This window comes from Carassius auratus, chromosome 11 (genome assembly GCF_003368295.1).
Source record: "Carassius auratus strain Wakin chromosome 11, ASM336829v1, whole genome shotgun sequence".
Lineage (NCBI taxonomy): Eukaryota > Metazoa > Chordata > Actinopteri > Cypriniformes > Cyprinidae > Carassius > Carassius auratus.
This window is the reverse complement of record NC_039253.1, coordinates 6,684,175-6,706,012: the sequence shown is the minus strand read 5'-3', so window position 1 is coordinate 6,706,012 and position 21,838 is coordinate 6,684,175. Positions and strand designations below refer to the sequence as shown.

The 21,838-nt window shown below is 35.7% G+C and overlaps 2 protein-coding genes across 6 annotated transcripts; one reads left to right on the top strand and one right to left on the bottom strand.

The window, feature by feature from the left end:
- Positions 1 to 73: 73 nt before the first annotated feature.
- On the bottom strand, positions 74 to 17,120 carry LOC113110873 (coiled-coil domain-containing protein 50-like). 5 transcript variants are annotated; one of them, XM_026275132.1, is made up of 12 exons: positions 16,887 to 17,120; positions 15,903 to 15,998; positions 10,973 to 11,035; positions 10,759 to 10,882; positions 9,463 to 9,553; positions 3,526 to 3,628; positions 3,358 to 3,443; positions 3,187 to 3,249; positions 2,876 to 2,992; positions 1,788 to 1,897; positions 1,609 to 1,703; positions 74 to 1,528 (listed from the first exon to the last, which is right to left on the bottom strand). In XM_026275132.1, the coding sequence occupies exons 2-12, from the start codon at positions 15,949 to 15,951 to the stop codon at positions 1,380 to 1,382; spliced, it is 1,050 nt and encodes a 349-aa protein (XP_026130917.1). In that variant the 5' UTR covers positions 15,952 to 15,998; positions 16,887 to 17,120; the 3' UTR covers positions 74 to 1,379. The 5 variants fall into 5 exon arrangements, with proteins under 5 accessions (XP_026130917.1, XP_026130918.1, XP_026130916.1 ...); XM_026275133.1 differs by having other exon boundaries at positions 10,973 to 11,011; XM_026275131.1 differs by lacking the exons at positions 15,903 to 15,998; positions 16,887 to 17,120 and adding an exon at positions 13,111 to 13,590 and having other exon boundaries at positions 3,187 to 3,246.
- Positions 17,121 to 17,318: 198 nt separating this feature from the next.
- Positions 17,319 to 20,968, top strand: LOC113110875 (prepro-urotensin II-beta-like). Its single transcript, XM_026275136.1, has 4 exons — positions 17,319 to 19,490; positions 20,196 to 20,321; positions 20,520 to 20,563; positions 20,656 to 20,968. Exons 1-4 carry the CDS (start codon positions 19,385 to 19,387, stop codon positions 20,755 to 20,757), a joined length of 378 nt encoding a protein of 125 aa, XP_026130921.1. The 5' UTR covers positions 17,319 to 19,384; the 3' UTR covers positions 20,758 to 20,968.
- Positions 20,969 to 21,838: the final 870 nt, after the last annotated feature.

Sequence of the window (21,838 nt, the reverse complement as noted above, 5' to 3'; positions counted from 1 at the left end):
ATATGAGATGACAAGACTCTGAGACTCTCAGTAGCTCTTTAGACTTTCAGAAAAGAGGTGGTCAGTCTCGAAATGTGCTCAAAAGACTTTTATTATGAAAACCTGTAAGATGTTACAAAGAAAAAAAAATAAAATATGACAACTCTGAACATCATACAAGTTCAGTTGCCCACTTTTCCTTTAAGAAAAGAGGCATTCATGCTCAAATTTGACTTTTATGAAAATATCTAAGATGTTAACAAAAAACAACAAAGCAGAAATCCTCAAAAATCTAGACTCAGCACGGGTTCAGATGATCTTTAGCCTTTCAGAACAGAGAGGCCTTCATGCGGTTGATGTCATCGCCGAACTGCACATGCACAAAAGGTTAAAGTGTGTGTGGGGGGTGCAGAGACCTCTGCACTGAAATACTGTGGGCTGTCAGGATGTGACAGTGCTTGATATTTTATCTCAACACCATCAGAATTCCCCTGCATAGCATTCATTTAAATCCACTAAATTTCCAACTGCAAAACCCCTGAATCTTCACATTCTGGTAAAAGACTTCAGATGAATGTTTCCCAATGATATCAGTAAACAGTATTGCAAATGAAAATGAGGAACAAACATTTACAAAACAAATGTGCATTAAAACCCTTGGAAAATGCTGAACTAAGGCGATTGTATCGCACAACACAGAAATAGCAGAAATAAGGCATGACATCCCTTATACAGACATAAAATAAAAGGCCTGTGGTGTCTTTTTAACATTTTTTTTTTTACTTGTTTTAGTTGTTAATAACAAAGATGTTATTCCACTGGATGTATATTAAATGACTAAACCTGTAGATGAAAAAAACTTTAATACAAGCATTTAAAGGCAGGGTAGGTGATTTGGTTCAAAAACTATTTTGTCATGCTGGTTGAAAGTCTCTTCACATCCTTATACCAATCACCAAGTTAAGTGGTCTAAATGTATTTATAGGTATTGATATTGTCTGTGGAAGGAGTAGGAGCATAAAATGTTGGTCCAATCATATTCCTGCAGATCAATCGATGATGAAAGGTGTTATTATTGTAATATTACGCATTGAATCCTCCACCAATGCCATCTCTAATCATGTAAGAGTGATTTATAGAGAGGGTGGGATCTTATGCTTTCAAAACTAGCTTGCTATTGCTAGCCTCTCCGAAATCATCTACCCTACCTTTAAAACAGGTTTTTTAACATCATATAATGAAGGAACTTCACTTCTGTGTATTTTAATAGTTTAAAAGTACGTGCTTATATTAAATTACGTATATTTCCCTTGAAACCATGAAACCTGAAACTCAGTCTAACAGTTTAATGTGTGTCCATAAATTGACACTTAAAAGACAACACCAAGTTAGTCACATGATCACTGCTGTTTACAGTTCTCTTTCTTGTCTTTGGCTTTGTGACGTCCTGCTTTGTCGCTCTGCCGTTTAGTTGGTGGTATGAAGGTGGGTTCTGGTAAGTAGTCATAAAAAATACTGTGCGGGTTACGAGGGGCCAAACATAGACCTGCTGAGAAAACAGGAAATGGCTGCTGATGTGGCAAAAATACACTTATTGAACTTTCCTATTATATAACAGTGTGTTCGTACCTGATGGGGGGCTGGTGGAAATTTGGCTCTCGCGCTTCCTAGCCTTAAACGTTGGGTCCAGTTCTTCTGCAATATTGTGCATGTGTTGGCTTCGGCTGAAAGGAGATGAAGATACTCTAAGTGTTGAACGTTTTTTTTGAGAATGTGTGAATGTGTGTTATAAATAATGTGTGACTTACAGCGCAGTGCCTGATGGGCTTGCTAGATGGCTTTCAATGGTATAGTCTTCCTCTTCCACCGGTGAATGCAGTCCGTCTGAGTTCAGCCTCTCACGCAACATCTGAAGAGACTGAAATAGAGACAACAACGGCCCAAAAGGTCAAACTACATTACAAAATGGCCATTCACACAAAACAGAAATGTGAAACAAATTGCAAACAAAATGTTATTCCACATAAAAAAAGGTAATTCCAACATTTTGTTCTCACAATTATAAAAAAGCTGGAATTGTCAGATATAAACTATGAATTGCATATTCATTTGCCGTTGTGAGTTTATAACTTACAATTGCAAGACATAAACTTGTAATTTTGAGTAAAAAGTCCTAACTTCCAGATATAAACAAATAAATGAATAGAAAAAAAAAAGAATTCCAAGATATGATGTCGGTAAAAAAAAAAAGTTTCTCGTGCTACAATAATTCTTATAATAAAAGCCTCCTTATATGAAGCAATTAATGTGTGTATGACGTCCGAGAGAGTGGCGTTCCAGCAGATGATGTTGGACGTAAGTGAATGCATTGATGAACAAGGAAGCGCAGAGGAGAGAGCAAAACAAAACACCAATCACAAATTGGAAGTACAAAACGAGGATTTGTAAAGAAAAATGTCAGAGGATTTCTATATAAGCCAAGAGAAGACTGGTTTTCCTTTGCTGTAAACAAAACTTGGTTCTTGCTTGAGTTATGCTCCGCCGACGTCCTCCGCTGGAACGCCACTCTCTCGTGAACATGTATATGACAGTTAATGGGAGCTAGAAATGACCGTTTATAACTTTTTAAATATAGCAAACACATCAATTTGCTTCTGAAGGCCTTTATTCACCCCCTGGAGCCATGTGGAGCACTTTTATGATGGATAGATGCACTTTTTAAGGCTTTTGCCATAATAAATCTTGGAAAAGCCAGCACATTTTTAATATATTTCCGATTGCAGAAGAAAGTCATGGGATTGCTTGGGGAAGAGTTAATCAATAGGTAATTTTCATTTTTGGGTGAACTACCCCTTTAACATTTTTCACGTTTGAAGTGAGTGAGGTTGATCCAGACCTTCATGGTTGTGGTGTTTCCTTCTTCTCTTGGTTCAGGAGGTCTGGTCTGGATCTCTAGGTCTTGTGGCCAGTTTTTGACTCTTCTCTGATGGCGCTGCATATAGTGGGCGATCTCCTGATGTACAGAGGAGTTACAGAGTTTTGTGGCATCGTCACAGGCGATATTTACTTAACTGTTTGAGAATTAAGAAGTAGTAGTTTAAACTTTTGATGATAACTAAACTAAATGGAAATAAGGAGCTGTTTATTACAATTGGTTTCAATCTGTTTATCAATTTATCAGTCCAGTTATCCTGATGATGTTTTTACCTCATCTTGGGCAACTTGGGCCGCAATGAAATCCACCTCTGGACCAGAGCTCTGGGGAACCTGCTGAACAAAAAGACATGATAATGAGTACTACTAATGTTTTTAAATAATACTGGTCCCACTAACCCCATCCTGGTCCCAAACCAGACTCAGGTCGAGTAGCAAACATACCTCTCTGTGAGGCAGCATATCCTCTTCCTCCTGAAGTCTACGGGCCATCTCAGCGTCCTGAAGCACCTGCTCCCAGACTCCCAAACCTGACGGAGGGAGACCAAAACCAGTCGTGCAACACGTGATGCCTGCATTCACATCATGTACTTGTGAGAAAATAACAGTTACCTTCACAGAGTGGAGAAGCACAGTCATTGTCATTGCAACCAGCAGCAACCATCTGCCGTCTCATCTCCATTTCTTCTTCTTCCTGTAGCTGTTTAGCGATTTCCTGTTGAGAAAACAATTTACATGCATATACAGTAATAAACTGACCGATGCATGTTTTAACAGTCCAGTATAACTGTCAAGATCAACAACAACTACAAGAAATGGTGCACACTGAGTCAGATATAAATGTAAACAGGATTCATTTATTGGAAATTGACTGTAAAAAGTTAATAAGAAAGCTTGGTGGCATCAGCTGAAATGGGCATTGGGTGCTTACGTTTTGCATTCATTATAGTAATACTGTACAGTTATTTCGGTTGCACTTTATTTTACAGTACATGTACTTACATGTACTTACAGTGTATTTATCTAAGAAAGTTCTGGTAATACAAGGTAACTACATGGGGTAGGGTTAGGTTTAGGGGTAGGTTCAGGGTTAGTACCTAGTTATTACATAGTTATTGTAATTACTATAGTAAGTACATAGTATGTACACAAGGAACAGGACTGTAAAATAATGTGCTGCCGTTATTTCTATGGAAGCTAGTTTCCATCATGGAATAAAAATAAACATGAAATTGCAGATTTTTATCATTAAAATTATAATTATAATTGTGATGATTCAGACTTTTCTTCACTGAAAGGCAAAGTTTATATCTGTCAGTTTAGACTGTTTCTCAGAACTGTGAGGGGGGAAATGAGATAAAAAGTCTCAATAAGCTTCTTTATTTTTATCCCATGGTGGAAACAAGCTTCATAAAAATCATAACTGAAACCGAAAAAACACACTTTTGACTTTATCTCACATTTCAGATTTTTCTTCTCAAAAAAGTTGGAGAAGCAGACCTGAGTTCAAACAATTGTCCGTTTATAACTCACAATGTAGATTTTTATTTTGTCTCACGGTACTGACGTTTCCCCTCAGAATTGCAAGAAAAAGGTCTGAATTGTGAAATATAACCTTGCAATTATATTTCTTACTTTTTATTTTGATGGCTTATATAGATTTCAGCAAATAAAATGTATTTATAAAGCACTTTAAAAAACACACAGTGTACCAAAGTGCTGTATAATAAAAAAGACGACCTCAGTTTAGACGCACACACACACATATATGCACACATCTTGGTCTGAGTTTAATATCACGCAGCAGAGGTGTCAAAGTGGGCTGTGAATCTTCCATCACGCAGTCCCTCGAGCAAAACTCATCATTTTACAGCACAAAAATCTGGGCTGACACCCACTAGAGGAGCTGCAGACCAGATTTTCGGAAAATACAGCTCACTCATAGACACACACCTACACACACAAACTATATGTGACGCCCACAGAGACGTTTCTCGGGACACCTCGCCTGAGATCGGAGTCCTTCAGACCTCATTTACACACCGACGTCACGGAATATAACCACACCGCGCACGAGCGCGAACACATTAACATCGTCACACCGAGCAGCAGCTCTGAGAGAATTCGCCTGACTTTGATCTCACAGCCATTTTCCGCCAAAATACCACATTAACCACTGCCAGAGCTACTACTGTAATATCAAAATACATTCATATTGGATCAGTTAAACCGCTTTCAGAATTTGTGAACGTGAAATCTAAACTTGAGAAACACTAACTGTAGTATTTTGGCACTGACACTAGTCTGGCTTTTTAACACTTTATAAATGAAACAGAATAGGAAACATGAAAAAACGGTATTCTTTCATACACCAACGTCTTACGCAACAGGAAACGGGTGGCTAAATATGGGAAATAAAGACAGGAAGTGAGTTGACACGGTAAAAATAATCAACATTAAAAATGTAGATCACAGTCGAAGTTAATTTAGAGTAGTTTCCTTTACTAGGAATAAAACAAAAATAAATAAATACACACACACACATAAGGAAGTATATACTTTATTTGTCCACTAGAGAACAGTAACAAAGCTTGTTCTTTAAATGTCATGCTAATAAACGTCCAGTTCTTCCAGAAATGTTGCTACATTTAAAGTGGATCAAAACCTTTCATCAAATTTATCCTAAAGCCTAAAATCAAAATCTGTTCTTGTCTTAGGACAACTTTAGGTTTGTAGGCTACTTTTTTTAACCACTTCAAATGTTGACTACTATATATCATCATCATTTACTCTAAATCAAAAAAGCAGAACCAAAAAGCTGAAATCAACGGAGCACATTAAAAGTAGCTCATACTATTAATTCGGTATTTTCTAAAGACAGGTTTGTGAGCCAAACAGAGTTTAGTTTTAAGGTAAAAGTCAAGATGTCAGAATATTAGCAATGTGTTATCATTCAGCTGTGTTTGCCGATCGTCCAGACGAGATCAACAGAGTGTCTGGATGTGGGGGGTTTTACCCACTGTAAAACATGTATACTGTGTTTCTTGTAAATAAACAGAAAATTCCCCATGGGAAAGTCAATGCAATTACTACACCGTTAAACACACAACATCAGATGACGCTGTCATGCGGGCTCATGGGTATTCCAATCTTACAGCTGTTAGGTTTTTTGGGCAAACTAGTGTCCTACAGACTGAGGAGGTAAAGCTAAGAGCAATCAATGTGCATTCAGTACCATGGTGAGGTATTTCTCTGGTGGAAGAGTTCCCTCAGTGATACAAGCCTGAAGAACTCAAGCAGGAATGTGTGTCTAATAATCAACAAGTTCCTTCTGGTCCTCGAATCTGATTGGCTGAGAGGAGTGTGATGCTCTAGTGATAAGAGATGTTCTAGTTTGTATCACTCTGCTCTCTCTCTTTATATATATATATATATAGAGAGAGAGAGAGAGAGAGAGAAAGAGAGAGAGAGAATAAATTAATATTGTTGTTGTTATTACATAAATTTAACTTATACCTTTACCTGTTATTCATTATGCATTTACTACCATTTTTTATATTCTTGTTAACTATATATCCAATCCTTAGACAATAAGAAGTTATGATTTTAACCCTGACTTTCATATAAAAGTTTGTTTATTATACCAGTTATCTGTATTAATTACATGAGATATCTAAATACACTTGCCTTGCCAGCAGTGTTCTTCTCTTGTGTGCTGTGTGTTTTCAGCCTCGTGAAGTTGCAACTGTGTTAAAATGATTGACAAAGTGTTGATAGAGGTCACACAGGAAAATATCACCAGCAGTTACGAGAACACCAGTAAACTGTCAAGACACAGATGACTACATTTAGCCATTACTAGAAAGCTGATTTTACACGCAGAATAAGAAAGGGCTGTTACAGCTCCACTGGACATACACAGATAAACTTTGTTCAATCAACATTAAGTCATGTTGTAAGTACAAATCCCTTCTACTCCACTACACCGCTTCATCTGCATCTGCAGTCTAATACTGTCAGTGTGAGGCAGAGAGGACAGTCAACACCAGGTGTTCGAGCACAACTACAGTCCATATCTGACAAAAACACCCTCGGCTAACAAACAGAGCAGGTGCTGATGGACGTCCTCTTTTATTGAAGCACACAGGCATTAGCAGAAAAACAAAAACATCTAAAGTACCTGATGTAAATGACCAGACATCCACATTATCTATTGACAGTCCTGGTTTTCGGTGTGCTGCAAATAAACTAATCAACCAGATGTAAATAATGCATTTAAATAAATACAAATAAATAAATGAAAAATACATTTAAATTAATTTTTTTCTTCAAACTGAGCTTAATTTAAAAATAATTCTTAATAAAAATATAAAGACAAATAAAATATTACAACATTACAACAATAAATTCATATTATTGTTGTTATTAAATTAAATATTTAACTTAATTTTCATACCTTTACCTATGCATATTATGATTAAAAAAAAATCAAAATGAACTAAATATAATAATAATAATAAAAATGTTGACTTCCATTTCCAAAAGCACAACCATAAAAATTTTGTAATTACTTTTTACAATATATTCAAAAAAAAAAAAAAAAAATAATAAAAAAAAAAAATATATATATATATATATATATATATATATATATATATATATATATATATATATATATATATATACACACCCACACTATTTTTTTTTTTTTAGTTTAAATGTAAAAAAAAAAAAACTTAAATTACGTTTTTATTATTTGTTGTTATGTTTCATAATTTCGTTATATCTATTGTCTTGATCATTCGGCTATTTGCAATAGTGTACTATTTTTCAAAATGTGATTTTCATTTAATTAAAATTTGAACCGATTATATTAAAACCTGTTATGGTCAGTCAGACCCGCAAACACAAAAATATTGAAAACAAAAAAACTTTCAAAAATGTGATGTCCCTATTCATAGACAATAACAATCGAGACTTTTATGATATTTTGACCACCAGACTAAGAAACATTCCCAGTTTCCATTTCTCAAATCTGATGACATTAATGTAAAAATAATAACAACAACAGAGATTAAAGGCAACACTAGGAGTTACCTTTAATCTGGACAAAGTGGACAAAATCGATAATTTGTCACTGCATTAAAAAGAAAATATCAAAGCCTCTTCAAACGAGTCAGAGTCCCATAGAGCACTGCTTCCTCAAGACGTCTTTCCAAAGGCTGGAATAAAGGGCTCCAGACAGACTGCCTCAGAAAGCCTCTTAAATAGTCTTTCCACAAATACAGAACCTCACTGTTTCACCACTGAAGCATCCGGCGGGACGTGGCACCTCCTCAGCGTCACCCCGGACACGCCATGGGAACACTTTCAAAAACCACTCCTCACAACAAAGATGACAAAGCTGCTCCTTTAGGCTTCAGAAATGTCGCCCAACAGCTAAATGAAGGACAAAATAGATACTTGAAGCCAGTGGATATCAAGAGTGCAGGATCTTCTCACTCTCTTCTGTCTATTATATTCTTTCTCTCCTTTATTCTTCTGTCCAAAAGCATCTCTACACAACTGCCACACCACACAGGTGTTTTAATCAGCTTTATATGAAAGAACAGATAATTAACAACAGATAGTGCTGTGTAGATTCCTTACAAATTGTAGTCTGTCACTGATTACAAATTACACAACAGAAATTATAGTTTGCACGTACAGTATTAGGTTATGTTTCGGAGTACTATTTGATTAGTTGTTTTGACCTTAAATATATGCATTTCTTGGTTATCAACCTCATTAAGTGTATTAAATGTTACATTATGCCAGGGACGACCAAACTGGGGTTCATGAATGAACTGGGAGTTTTATGAGTGGATGAATAACACATTTATAAAAGCAGTGGAATTTTAGAAGAAAAGAGGAATTTTAAAGAAGAATTAGGGCAAATCAATATAATTACGTAATCCAAACAACAAATAATAATATTTTGGTGTATTTTTGTGCTTGTGTGTCAAGCACATTAGGTGGAAGTTTAACAGTGACAGTAAGAAATGTAATATAAAATAAAATATTTTTTTTTTGTACAGAAATGAACGGCAGAAATCACATTCAATACAATAACTGCAGAAATAAAAGTCCTGCCTTTCAGTTACACGAGACGATCATCTTAGCTAAATTTATGATACCAAACACATGATGATGAATATAATTATGGATTTAAATTAGTGCTGTCAAACGATAAATCGTGATTAATCACATCCAAAATAAAAGCTGTTTTTACATAATATGTGTGTGTACTGTGTATATTTATTATGTATATATAAATACATACACATGCGGTTTATATTTAAGAAAAATATATTACGTTTATATATTAAATATATTTAAATATCATATAAATTATATAAATATGAATATATGCATGTAAATGCATGTAAATATTTTCTAAATATAGGCTGTATGTGTGTCTTTATATATACATAATAAATTAACAATAACACAAAAATGTTATTTTGGATGTGATTAATCCTTTCTCTCTCGTGTTTTAATGAAACGCACCTCGTCCTCTTTCTCTCGCCTCCTGGCCTCCTCTGCACACATCTGGAGCTCCTCCTGGATCATCTGTGCATATCTGCAGTCCTCTTCCTCGCTGTAAACCAGACAAGTTTCACCGGTTAGCGGTCACCCCATCCCGTATACTGGACGCCTACGTTTACTTCACTATATTGCAATTAAATGCTAATCTAATCATGACAAACTATATATCGCTGGAAAGGTCTAAGACTCCTAAATAGATATATTACCAATCTTTTTTGTTAAAGATTACGGTATGTAGGAAAAGTAATCGATCAATTAACGGCAAGAGTGCACCTCAAAAACCATATACAAATCATATAAGGAATGTTGTCCTTTGTCAAAAAAGTCTTCTTTGTTGCCTTTTTGATCTATCACACTTTAGAAATCATCAGAAGTTATATATCACTTGAAAATGTAAAATCTCAAAATTCATCCTTTAAAACCCATTTTAAATTCAAATATTGCATTAGCATGAAAATGGTACATAAAAATCATGTTACAAAATGTTTTCAGTCATGAATTATAAAAATGTAAGGTAACACTTTAGTATAGGGTCTAATTCACACTAATAAGTAGTTGCTTATTAGTATGTCTATTATTAACATATTGGCTGTTTATTAGTGCTTATAAAGTACATATAATGCATGACATCCATAATCCTACCCAATACCCTAAACTTAACAACTACCCTATAAACTACTAATAAGCAGCAAATAATGAGTTAATTGAGGCAAAAGTCATAGTTAATGGTTAGTTAATAGTGAGAATTGGACCCTAAAATAAAGTGTGACCAAATTTAGGTTTGGATCATGCACTTTCAATCTATGTTCGAATCCCGTTTCGAGGTCCTTTGCCGAGCCTGCTCCTGTCTGATTTCCTGTAGCCTCTCTACTGTTGTATCTCAATAAAAAAGGTGCAAAAGCCCATAAATAAACTTTTTTTTTTTTTAAGTTTAACATAATATATGATATTTATAATATAAACTTTTGTTGTTGGTTGCAATAAAAAAAAAAAACACTTTGTTCAGCCTTTGTAAATGCAAATCAGCGGAAAACAAAGTCTTATGAATCATGCCAGACAAATTTTACTCTCAGTCTCTAAACATTGTTCCCTGTGGTTTTTCAACTTATTCCTCATAATACACAAACTAGTTACACAACACTAATGAGTCAACGCATCTGTTTCCACAGAGTATTCTGAATATCCTGAACGTCTGTGGTCTAGCCATGATGCTGACTGAGTGATTGGGGACCCGTGTGGAGGCCTGACGATGCTTACAGCTGCCTCAGGTCCCGGCGGAGATCTGCTCGCTGCTCCTCTTCCTCCTGCAGCCTCCGGGCCAAACGAACATCGTTCTGCACCGCCTGGTTCTTCTGGATGTTGGTGCTGTAGAACTGCTCAACTGCCACGATAAAGATCATACAAGGTCTATCTTACTTCTGTTAAAAAAGAAGGATGAGCAAGATTTCAGGAAAAAGATGTTTATACTCACTTTCCTGCTCTTGAAGACTGTGAGCCAAAGCACCGTCCTCTAACACAGAGAAACATTGGCACACTGTGAGAAAACCACAAAAATACAGACACAATTGATTTAAGGGTACATTATAGTGGTTTTACAACATTTATAGGGTGTTGTTTGTTTAAAGTGGAGTTGGAAACAAGGCAGAGTGCTCAAAACTTCATGCACCTGTCATGTTGAGATTTTGGGCTTTTTATTTTTTCAGACTAGTGGAAAGAAAACATCCAAAATACACTGTTATGTATTTCTTTTATAGCACTTTGTCAATAGATTTTAATTACAATACATATTTTTTTAAAAGGCCATTTTCTCAAAATGAGTTTTGTCTCCTGCACTGAGCCGTAAATCTCTACTTCAGTAGCACTTACACACACCACACTTTACATTTTTTGTACATATATAATATTCTTGATTTTATACAACATTTTATTCCCCCCAAAATTGTGCAAATATATTGATTTCTGCCTGTATTTCTGTAATTATTTTCTTAATTATGGACAAAATTATTGATATTATTAAACTATTAGATACCTAAAATTCCCTCTGTAAAAACATTTGACTCTAATATGTCAAAAAAATTAAACACGAATTTTGAAACTGACGTCATCCAGTGTTTAGATTTTAATACAAAAACTATGCAATTTAGCGCATATTTCCTTAAATGAGGCTTCATTTGCATTTTTAAACATTTTAGAAAACGTGTAATACAAAAATGTTTGCAATTATCAATGTAATCAATCAACTAGGGTAAGGCGATAACTATATATTTCTTACCCTATTGACCTGCAGTGTCTTGCCTTAAAATTACTAAAAATTAAGGAAATCTAAAGCTAAATAGAAATATTGGTAGCATTTTACAATAAGTTTCCATTAGTTAATGTGACATGAGAAAACAATGAACAATACATTAATTATAGTACTGATTAATCTTAACATGAGTTAATAAAATATATAGATGTTCATTGTTAGTTCATGTTAATTCATAGTGCATTAACTAATATGAGCAAGCACAACTTTAGATTTTTAGTAAAAGTTGATATTAACATTGACTAAATGCTGTTGAAGTATTGTTTATTCTTGGTTTATGTTAACTAAATTAGTATTCTAATGAACCTTACTGTAACGTGTTATCGAAATATTAAATGATAAAAAATGAATAAAAATGACAAAAGCACATAAAATGACTAAAACAAACTAAAATTTAAATTCACTGAAGATATAAGCTAATTCAAAATATTAACACTAAAATAGTTTATAAATAATAGATCACGGCAGCAGTAATGTATAAAATGGTGATCAAATGATGGAGAAGAGCATTATATGTACTTTCATTTATCTGGCTTGCAGAACTGGCATGAAAAATGTTCATAAAATTTGGCTAATTATCTTCGGCACTATTTCTGAGGGTGTATTTGTGCAAATCTTCTCCTATTTCATGCAAATAAACAGCGCTAGCTGCATGAGCAATCCATTCTCTAGTGCAGGTTTATGTTTGGGCCCATCTCTGTCTTTGCTCCGTTTATAATGCCACACTGAGGACCAAACGGGGAAACTACTGCCAAGCCAACTGGGTCAACAACCTTGACACAATGGCTCAGAGGAAAAGCACATTAAGCCCAGTAAGCTTACAGAGGAGTTTCAGTGTGATCGGTAAAAACTGCAACTCACTCAAACGCCATTTCTGACAGGACTCTACTAAACAGCCATTAAACAATATCATTAAATAAGGTTTTCTCTAATGTTCATGTAACCAAGAAGGACTTTCAGAAATACACAACTTAATAGGAACATTAACAAAATGCTGTTAGAAGAACAGATTCTTGTTAGCTGGGTATATAACACAACAGCCCTCCGTCTGCCCCTCTGTCCCGTGCTCTCTCTAAGTAAGTGTGGAAAACTGAGGGAGCTATTAAAAGCTCATGAACGATCGCACAAGCATGTTAAACATCAGAGTCATAAAAGCTGACGCTCCATTATAAAAGACAGGTTGTCTAACTACAGATCTGTCGGTGGTGTAGGACATCTTGAAGACATATTAAATGCTCAGAATCAGCTCAGACTACTACTATTTCAAAAATAATATTCGCTTGTTATTTTGCGGTGGATTTTACCGTTTTGAAAGATGCGCCTGCGTCCGTGTCTCAAGCTCCTGTCATGAAGCACATACACACATGTGTGTGAACTCATCCTGTGTGCTCAGCTGTTCGTAAACAGCAATGGTGCTCAAGTAGATGGATTTTTTTAAAAAAGGTTGGGAAAAAGCCCTGCTGTTTCTGCCTCCACCTCCACCTCCACCCTGATCCGGGATGGAAAAGCTGACATGTGCGCTCTCAGGACAGAAGCCTGTTTCATAAAGGTTGGCATACTCACAGTTAAACAAAATGGGTTTTCTGTGCATAACAAGCGTCAGTGCTGTGCAACTAAAAATAAAAACCAAGAAAAGTGATGGGCAATCCCTGAAACCTAAGGAACCAGCTTTGATGCATTTAAATGTAGACATGTGAACGTGAACGATCGACTCGAATACACTGGTTTGCATCTTACTACATTTCCCACAGCTTTAAGATTGAACGGAAACGTAGCAATCGTAGTTGATTTATTTCACAAAAATGTTTTTTTTTAAACTGGTTGTTATCAGGGAAAATGGTTTTTATCAGCTGTTTTGACTCTCATTCTGACGGCACCCATTCACTCCAGAGGATTGGTGAGCAAGTTATGTAGATTCTTGAGATGGCCTGAGGGTGAGTACATTTTCAGCAAATTTCAATTCTTTTAAAGTTAAGTGTGCACTCTTTCGTGGGAATAAGACAGTGGTCTTTCGCAGTCGTTTGACCCCCCTCAGCTGAGCGGAGGCCCCCCGGCCGAACAGATGGTGCTATTCAGAGTAAGAGAAACAAAGAAAAGAGAGAAAAGACAGGAATCAGGACCCCTGCATGAAACTATCATGCCTTTCCTGTACACTGCTCTTCTCTCCCGATCTCTGGCGTTCTCCTGCAGTTCTTTGTCTATATTTGGCACGAGGAGCAGAAGCAAACGCTATAAATATCCGACAGTGCAGTTTGGGTTGGAGGGGGTGGGGGGTGGGGGGGGGGTGTCACGCGTGAACTCAAAGAAACAGGTCAGAAGCTTGACTCCAAAACCCAGTGAGCACATATGATGCTTTAAAATGCATTCTGGGTAAGCAGTTCACTGGGTAGGTGTTTATATAGTGTCCAGTTTCACGCACAGACAGTCTGTCTGCTTTCTAGGTATTTTTATGGATGTATAGAAATATCTTTGTGTGTTCTTCATCTAAACTCGCCTGCACTTGAACTCTTCACACCCCTTTCCTGCTTCCAGCTTTAGGCTAAAACAGGTAACCCAAATCCTGTTTAAGAAACAGGAACACTGGGAAGCTCTTGAGCCCATCCAGGGCAGATCGGAGCAGGAGTGTGCAGACGGTCTCCGGCTCTTATCAGCCCCACACAATGCTCGCTCGCTCTGTCCTGAGCTCACATCACATTCCTGAACCCTGATCTCACCTCCTACAACACACAGCAGCAGCCCTGCCAAACAACATCTAAGACAACACAACTCACCCGGAAAACCTGCACCAGCTGCTGATCAAACACCTGGTTTTTTAAACTAAATTTTAACCATAAGTTTTACTTTGAATGCTTTTTTTCAATGGACAGGTTATGGATAATTACATGTAGGTTTGCTGCAAATGAATACATTTTGCAAGTGCAGTATGATATGGAAGTAATAGAGATGAAATACACTTATAGCTATGTACAGTTTATTTTTCTTTTTTAGAAAGAAATTTGTTTCATATATTTAGAAGTGACTTACAGCCAGTGTTATTTATTATTAGCCTATTAAATATGTGTGTGTGTATATAAATTGCACACTTTGCATATTTATATGTATATATATATATATATATATATATATATATATATATATATACACATACATACACACACACACTATTTACTGCTAACATTTTGAAATATTATATCAGTTTTCATTTTAATTGCAATAAAGTTACTGTAATTCTGTTTTTGACCATTTTAATTTTGTTCAATAGTTTATCATTTTATTTTTAACTTTTTTAATATAACTATAGTTTCAGTTTAGTTTCTGTTTTTAATTTATTTACTTTTAGTTATTTTAGTACTTCACTGTAATTTAAAACAAAATGAGAAACTTTGCTGAAAGAAAATAACGTTTTATTAATTGATTAATTGAAATAAATTGGAAACTTTTCAATTAATGAAAATATATTTTTCATTTTTTTGTTTTATAATTAATGATAATAATGCTCTAATGGTATTTATTCATATTTTTTATTATGTACATTTGTATTTTATATTTTCAGATTTTATTTCAATTTTAGATTGTTTTAGTGATTATACACATTTTATAAGGATTTGATTTAAGGTTATAGGTTTGTTAAAATATTTCGATTATGCTTAAGCTTTCTACTTCAGTTTGATTTTCAGTCATTTTAATACTTATACTTTTATTATACTTTCACTTATTTTAATATAACCTATATTTATTTGATTTCAATTAGTTGCCAAGGCAAAAAATTAATTATTAAAAAGTTAAATTTTTCATTTAATATTTAGATTTTATTTTAACTTTATTTCAATAAAGGAAAACTGTTTTGTATAGTTTTAGTTATAAAATACAATAATGCTTACACTCCACACTTACAATTATGAAAACAATTCCACTGAAGCAATATTAAGTTTTATGGATCAAGCGCTCTTTAATGGCTTATATATAGCATCACGCCTTCTGGATTTTAAGATTATAACCTTAATTAAACCAGATCAACAATAACACTGCATCGTGTTGCAAACCTAAAAAGATATTAAAAGAACTGAAGATGTGAAACAGAATAACCCGGACACACCGTCATAAACACCGGGCAGGTGAGATTTGTCGATGTCGGTTTCTGCCATGACTGGGTCCACACTGAGCTCACAGTCTCATGATGTCCTGAAGAAACCTGCAGCATCAAGCACCAGAGAAACACAACAGACATGTGAAGCGAGACAATGAGAACAGTTTTACAGGTTGCTAGTATCACAATTTCTCACTGCTGCTAAACACTAGAAGCAATCAGTGTGACTTTTATAATGTGCCAGCCGTAATCTAATCTCCATAAATCCTGGAACAAAAACACACATTGTGTCGAGGACGAAGACGTTGGAAAAGTTCGTTTCCTGTTTGTGAGCCATTAATCATTTTTTGGTAAGCTTTAAGGAAAACAAGCTTTATGGTTGCATCTCAATAACAAAAAAGCTTAAATATAATCCAATCAACAAAATTAACATCAAATATAATGCTGAAATACATAAACCTCTCAAGGGCAGCATGGCTTTAGTAAAGTTCGGTGGTCAGGTTAGATTGACCTTGCAAGAAATATTGTTATGCAAATCACTGCCAAGACGAAGATTAAGACAATATAATATAAAAACAACATGCAAAAGTACTGTAATGTCTAGTACAGTGTATCATAATACTTTACACTAGTAAATCAAAAGTAATATGTGTTATGTTTAAGTGCATGTCTAAATCAAGGAAGCCGATTTGCATATTTTATCCAAATACATTAATAAGTAGGTTAAAACAAAATGCTTAAAAAGCCCCCGTTTAAAGTTTCCTGTATAATACCCATTACAGTAATACATGCAAAAGTAGGTCATGCTTTCAGTTTTTGTGTTGCTGTTAGTGTAAACTTTATATGTAAACAATAAAATGTCAATGCTCTACTGTTTTTAAAAAGTAGTTTTAGTTGCACGAAAATAGACATTATAATGATTATAGGTTTTATAAGAGCATCGTAAAATAAATGTGCTTTAGAAAACAACGAACATGATAAAAACACACTTACCCTCTTCTGTCACTGCAGACTCGGAGATCCGTGAAAGTCGCGTCCCATCCACACACACACACACACGCGCGCGCGCGCCAGGCGTGACACACAATAAAACACAAACACTCGTGTGACTGCAGTCTATCACAGGATCATCTTCTCTCCAGCATGATCTCGGTGTCCTCAGTTATTCGTGTTTGGGAGATTTTTCCTCACACACATTGACTGTTTGAGTTTGGCTGCTACTTTTGTTCTCAGTCAAAACAAAGAGAATCACGTGGCGTTTTACACGCGCCTTTAGCGCCACCTGCTGCTCATTTTGAATGATTGTTTCAAGACGTTGGTCTACAAATAGTTTTATAATGTTACATTTACATTTAGTCATTGAGCAGTCGCTTTTATCCAAAGAGATTTACAAATGAACACAATAGAAGCAATCAAACCAACAAAAGAGCAATGATGTGTAAGTGCTGAGAAAAGTCTCGCTTTAGGGTTTTTTACATAAGCTAAATAAAAAGAAAACAAGTAGAAAAAAAAAACACAAAAAGAAGAATAAGGAAGGCTAGTGTTAGAGGGTATTTCTTTTAAATAAATACATAAAGAGAAAACAAGTTGAAAGAATAGAAAAAAAAATATAACTATTTTTTTTAATAAAAAGAAAACAAGTAGTTAGAACCTAAATACAATCGAGTGCAAGTGTAAAAGAGTCAGGTTGTTTTTTAATAAATAAAAAGAAAACAAGTTGATAAAATAGAATTAGAATAGAGTGCTAGAGAGGGTCAAATAAAAATGGAAGAGATGTGTTTTTAGCTGATTCTTGAGGCTCAGATTGAGTTGGGCAGATCATTGAGGGAACAATTAAGGTAAAAGTCTGTGAAAGTGATTTTGTGACTCTTTGGGATGGCACTATGATGTGTCGTTCACTTGCAGAATTCAAGCTTATGAAGGGCACATACTGTAAGTCTGAAATAGTAAATGTAGGTAAAGGGGTGCAGAGCTATTGGTGGTTTTGTGGGCAAACATTATTTTTTTCAAGCCTTAAATTTTATGCGAGCAGCAATTGGCAGCCAGTGTAAATTGATTAAGAGAGGTGTGACATGCACTCTTTTCGGCTCATTAAAGATTAATCTTGCAGCAGCATTTTGGATTAGCTGCAGAGGTTTGATAGAACTGGCTGGAAGACCTGCCAAGAGAGCATTGCAATAGTCATTGTAGGAGTTGTGAAGCATGTTCCGCCAGCAAGAAATGTCTGTTAGACAAGCTGACAATGCAAGCAGCTACTGTCAGATTATCAGAATGGAATGAGAGTTGAATAACAGTGATGCCATGTAGTCAGAGAAGAGAAGTGGTCCAAGAACTGAGCCCTGAGGCACCCCAGTAGCTAGATGTTGTAACTTGGACACCTCACCTCTCCAAGATACTTTAAAGGACCTATCTGATAGGCAAGACTCAAACCACTGAAGCACAGTTCCTAAGATGCCCTTTGCCAAACAGGTTGACTGGAGGAACTTGTGGTGAACAGTGTCAAAAGCAGTGGCAGATCCAGCAAGATACTCATTATAGATTTAGAAGCCACTCTGGCCAGTCTTATAGAATTTCAACAACGAGAGCAAGGCAGTCTTAGTTGAATGTCCACTTCAGAAGCCAGATTGTGATAATGGCAAAGACATGGTTGAACATCTCGTTCAAGTGTTTTTGCAATTAATGGAAGAAGGAATACAGGTCTGAGGCTCTCTGAAAGTGCTGGGTTAAGAATGAGCTTCTTAAGTACTGGGGTTATCCGATGTATAATGTTATACCATAGTCCTACTAAACAGATCATTAGTACAACATATATTTGAACACTCCCATAAAAAAGGTACAATAGCTCTCACAGACAGACAGACAGACAGACAGACAAACAGACAGATAGACAGACAGACAGATAGATCTCTCACTCACAATAAATGTGATTTACATGCAGTTCTGCGGCCAGAACATCTATCACATATTTTTGTTTACACCGTTAAGAAAATTGGTCACACTTTCTATTTGCCATTTACAGTCTTTTAAAACAACAGCTGCGGGGGTCGTTAGGAGGATACACTTGAGTAACCGCATCGAGCATCATGGGAAATAAATCTCAGCAGCCTCTTAAATAAATGAATTAAGTCGGCAATTTGCCTGACCGACTGCATCCCGCGAGCTCTAACGCAAAGTGCTGTTCTTCCACCTGTGATCCGGTGGATTTATGAACTCGGCTGGATTACATCCCGAACTGGTAAAACAGCGCGACTCATCCCTGACGCACAGACCCCGCGTCTGTCTTTCACTTTTATTGATCCATTCATTTATCCTCTGTGAATTTACAAGCACTGAATATGCGAAGTGTTGGGAGGAGGTGAGCGAGGAGACGACATGGGCCAGCGATGGGGGGTATATAAGTCCAACAGAAACAGGACGGACACGTTGAGAGGAGACGTTCCTGGATAAAGTCGAGGAAGAAAGACAGTAAAAGGGTGTCTGTAAGTGACGGCATGATGTGTAAACTCTTTCTGTTCTTCGCTTTGCTTATCACCGTCCTCGAACCTCTGCTGGGGCATCCTCTGATCCACTCGGCAGAGATGACCTACTCCAGGCCTGGTAAGTGTTCTCTCTCTCTCTCTCTCTCTCACACACACACACACACACACACACACACTCTCTCTCTCTCTCTCTTAATAAGATTGAATCAGCCTGCTTGCATTAAGATATAAAAAGGTTTCTTGAAGCATCTTGGAGACGTTGCAACAGCTCTTGTGGATTGAGTCTTTCTCTGTTTCTTCATGTTATTCCAGACAGACTGGATGATGGTGAGATCAGATCTCTGTGTGCAGCACTGGCTGTTGCCAGACTTCTTGTGCAAACAATAATTTCACTGGGTTGTTACAGTTAACGGCAAAATTCATGTTTGGAAATGTTAACTGATACCGGCACTAAAGCAAAAGACAGACTTTTAGATAAAGACAGCAAAATAACCGACTTAAAAAAAAAAATTAGCTGGTAAAAATACTTGTGTTTTAATCATTTTTGGCACCTCTGTAATGTATGTGTATATATTTGTGTATTTATATACAGTGGTCAACATTTGAAGTGGATCAAAAGAGTTCATCAAAGCATCAAAATTTAACTACTGTGGATATTTAAGACAAAAAAAAAAGTATATTTTTAATTTATTAAATAAATGGTTTAAGAAGTTTGAATCAGCCTGCTTGCATTAAGATATACCACTGAAAACACCATCCTTAAAAATCGAAAGTATCTCACTGGGTTAAAAAAATGTATATCGTATGTCATGTTCACCTGTAGTTCTTGTAGAAGAGGAGCAGGTGGTCAGTCCAGAAGACCTGAGTTACTCGGAGCAAGCGTATCTGTCCCAAAGCGGCGTGGGATTCGGTTACCCGTCCCTCATCACTGGGGACATCAGCAGTGATGGTGAGCTGGTCCAGTCTTAGTTATTCTACAAGTTATTTATAATAATTTATCATTTAATAATACATAAATGATTATAAATAATGATCTATACAATTCATAATATAAGGTATCTGTAATATATCATATATAATTATTAGAAATAATGATGAATTGCTGGATGTAACTCACTCTCACCTGGTCTTGGTCTCTCTCTCTCAGGTCTCAGAACAGCTGGATTTGTCCCGAGTAAAGCTGCAAAAGAAGTGAGTGATTTAATGAAACCGTTGACATCATGCAACATTATTTCAACAGATGAAGGTTTATTGAAAGATACTGACTCATGTCTGTCGTTCAGGTGTTGCTGGAAAAGCCGTTGCTGAGCCGTTTCCTGGGCAGCAGGAAGCAGTACCGCAAACGAGGAAGCAACACAGAGTGTTTCTGGAAATACTGTGTCTGAAACATCTCATGCGCTTCAGTTTCAACACTCCTGCACAAACTCTGTGGGCCTGATGCACTCAATCTGCAAAAACTAGGTTTATGTTTGTAGGAAAAATAGTGGATCATTTATTTGTACATGCCTGTACAAGCTTCAAGCTTTGATGTAAATAAAGGAAATATATTTAAAAGAGCTGTAAGTTATTGTGTTTGCATTACTCTCTATCAAAATACAAAAGAAAATACTGAGAAATATACATAAAAACAATAAATAAAAACAAGTTTAAGTCATAGTGGTGTTTTATTCATAGTTATCATGTGGTGTCACAAAATATTTCCCTGAATTTGACACAAAATGTTTTTGTTTTTTAATACAGTTTTTTTTTTTTCTCGTAAAATACATTGGAGCGATATTTACATTTCTTTCTAAAAACTGTACAAAACATCTCTTTGATCACAAAACTGTACAAATCATAGGTTTTCTGTCCGGTGGGACTGACGGCTCAGTAATTGGGCCTCGGGGAGTTCTCTGTAACACCCTAAAAACCATAAAGGGACAACATCTATTCTGACAACAGGAACACCACAGGAAACACACTTTCAATGACACACACTCACACACACACCTTTCTGAACACAACAGATCAATAAATTAAAAAAAAAAGATGTACGGTAAATGGCAAAGAGTCTTTTTTTGGTTACCTTATGATGGATTTGAGAAGTTTTAAATACTTACTCTCTCAGAAATAAAGGTAGAGATAGTAAGATATATACCTTTGAAGTATTAATGCGGACCCTGTAGTGGTGAATAAGATACCAAGGTGTAGCTTTTAAATAGCATTGCCCCAGTGACAGCTATTGAACCTTTTTCTAAGAGTGTTTAGGTCACAATTCAACAGAAATATCAGAAAATATAATAATAATACATTTTAAGAACCATTAAGAATACATTGCTGTTTTTGCATTTTCAAAATTATTCAGATTTGTTTTCTGCTAAATTCATATATTGAAAATAAATGGTTCTAAAATTGTAAATTTTATTTTATTTTAGTTTGTTCTATGGTGAAATGTGACCCAGGTACAAGTTCAGCTATCAACCCGAC

What these genes read in the sequence shown, in the direction of transcription:
- LOC113110873 (XM_026275128.1), bottom strand. Translation starts at nt 13,186, where the DNA reads ATGAGTTCACACACATGTGTGTATGTGCTTCATGACAGGAGCTTGAGA. An exon ending in GGCGAGAGAAAGAGGACGAG is followed by an intron (nt 3,629 to 9,462) that starts GTGCGTTTCATT and finishes TTTTCTCAACAG; the next exon opens with GAAATCGCTAAACAGCTACA. An exon ending in CCCAAGTTGCCCAAGATGAG is followed by an intron (nt 2,993 to 3,186) that starts GTAAAAACATCA and finishes TCTGTACATCAG; the next exon opens with GAGATCGCCCACTATATGCA.
- LOC113110875 (XM_026275136.1), top strand. Translation starts at nt 19,385, where the DNA reads ATGATGTGTAAACTCTTTCTGTTCTTCGCTTTGCTTATCACCGTCCTC. An exon ending in GATGACCTACTCCAGGCCTG is followed by an intron (nt 19,491 to 20,195) that starts GTAAGTGTTCTC and finishes GTTCACCTGTAG; the next exon opens with TTCTTGTAGAAGAGGAGCAG. An exon ending in CGAGTAAAGCTGCAAAAGAA is followed by an intron (nt 20,564 to 20,655) that starts GTGAGTGATTTA and finishes TCTGTCGTTCAG; the next exon opens with GTGTTGCTGGAAAAGCCGTT.